The sequence below is a fragment of the Volvox carteri genome, assembly GCF_000143455.1.
Source record: "Volvox carteri f. nagariensis unplaced genomic scaffold VOLCAscaffold_157, whole genome shotgun sequence".
NCBI lineage: Eukaryota > Viridiplantae > Chlorophyta > Chlorophyceae > Chlamydomonadales > Volvocaceae > Volvox > Volvox carteri.
The window spans coordinates 50,499-51,940 of record NW_003307700.1 but is presented as its reverse complement, the minus strand read 5'-3'; the positions used below and the strand labels follow the sequence as shown (position 1 = coordinate 51,940).

At 49.2% G+C, this 1,442-nt stretch overlaps 1 protein-coding gene across 1 annotated transcript in view; it reads right to left on the bottom strand.

The window, feature by feature from the left end:
• The window catches only part of VOLCADRAFT_100790 (uncharacterized protein), a gene marked incomplete at both ends in the record, with an annotated part of 4,904 nt that extends 4,380 nt beyond the window's left edge, over nt 1–524 (bottom strand). Inside the window, one exon of the mRNA XM_002959304.1 lies at nt 326–524. Within this exon, the coding sequence (XP_002959350.1) occupies nt 326–524 (199 nt within the window). The remainder of the gene's footprint in view (nt 1–325) is intronic.
• Between the last annotated feature and the right edge of the window lie 918 nt (nt 525–1,442).

Here is a 1,442-nt window from a genome sequence, read left to right as displayed (position 1 = left end):
CGTCCACTGCAAACAGGTCTACGAAAGATCACCCATCACAGCAAGACCTCTCTTGGCTACGATACCGGCTGTAGGACAGAAATCCTCGCTTATGCAGAAAACTTCTCCGACACCCTAATGGACACAGTCCGCGAGTTTTAGGTCTCTTTGGTCCGGAGCAGCGGTAAGTGCCTCGATCTTTTGATTTATTGGCTTTGCTGGCGGCTTCTCTGCCTATGTACGCCTGTTCGTCCGCCGGCTTGCATCTAGGCTGCAGCTGTGCGCTTTAGGTTTAGGTTTCAAAACAAGGCATGTCTGAAGTTGGAAATTGACAGCAGGAACTCACCTTGAGCGCTGAGGATTTGATCCACTCGCGCCGGTCTCAGCCCGGCTCGCTCGAGACTCGCCCGGGTCGCGACCTTCAGGTCGACTAGCGTATTATATCCACCCTGCCATAGCACGCGCAGGTCCTCGTCGCTGAACTTAGCAGCTCCAGCAGATTTGAGCCACGCCTCCAAAGGCGCGCGCAGGCTGAGCCAATCCATAGTCTTGCCACTGATGTATCCTAACAATTGCCCCCGCCTTCAATACGTTCGCAAGTCTTTATTACGTTCGCAAGTCTTTTTCATCTGTGTCGTACAAGCACCCCTAGGGAGAGTCTCGCTAGTCATTTTCGAGCTGCAAATCCGTGATCTCTGTCGTAAAAGGCACTTGTTGGAGATTCTACCTAGTCATTTTCGTGCGCGTCGATATTAGTCGTACGAAGTCGACGAGCTTGTTACTACGCCTTCTACCGGCTTTGTATTTGAATAAAGCCTTTACAGGCATTTTGAAATCCTTTGCAAAGTCGTAATCGTGCTGTACTATGCTACCTGTAGGTAGTGCTAAGATGTCCATCTCCACGACCTTTATGCTAACACATTTCGCTTGGTGGATGATCATTCTTGCTGCCGGTGAGTTCGCTTTCTACTCCGCCTACGTTCTGACCTGCGGACCACGTTAACCATGCCATACAATCCTGCATGCGAAACACCCTGTAGTTCATGGCATTCAGCAGTCATTAATGTAGAATAATTTATGTCTACTAATCTACTCGAATGCTCCTGTAAATCTGTACATACAGTTCAAGGAGCTCTGGCAGCAAACACGCAACGGCATAGGCCGGTGCAACATACTCGGTTGCTACGTCGAAAAAATCCAATACCATTTGCAGCGCTGAGCGTGGCTTTCCTCGTTGTTGGGCTGCTACTATTACTGATGATAATACCTGGTGAGTTATCGAATGACTGCCGTGTTTACATTTGTATCATACGTACCTTCCGAAGGAGGCCCCTCACGGGGCCGGAATCCCTGAATTTGACCTCGTGAATTCCCAAGCAAATCCGGGTCAAATCCCAACGGGATTTGAGGATTTGACCCCCAAAACAATAAGCAATATAATAGTCATGCAAAGATTTCCTCGG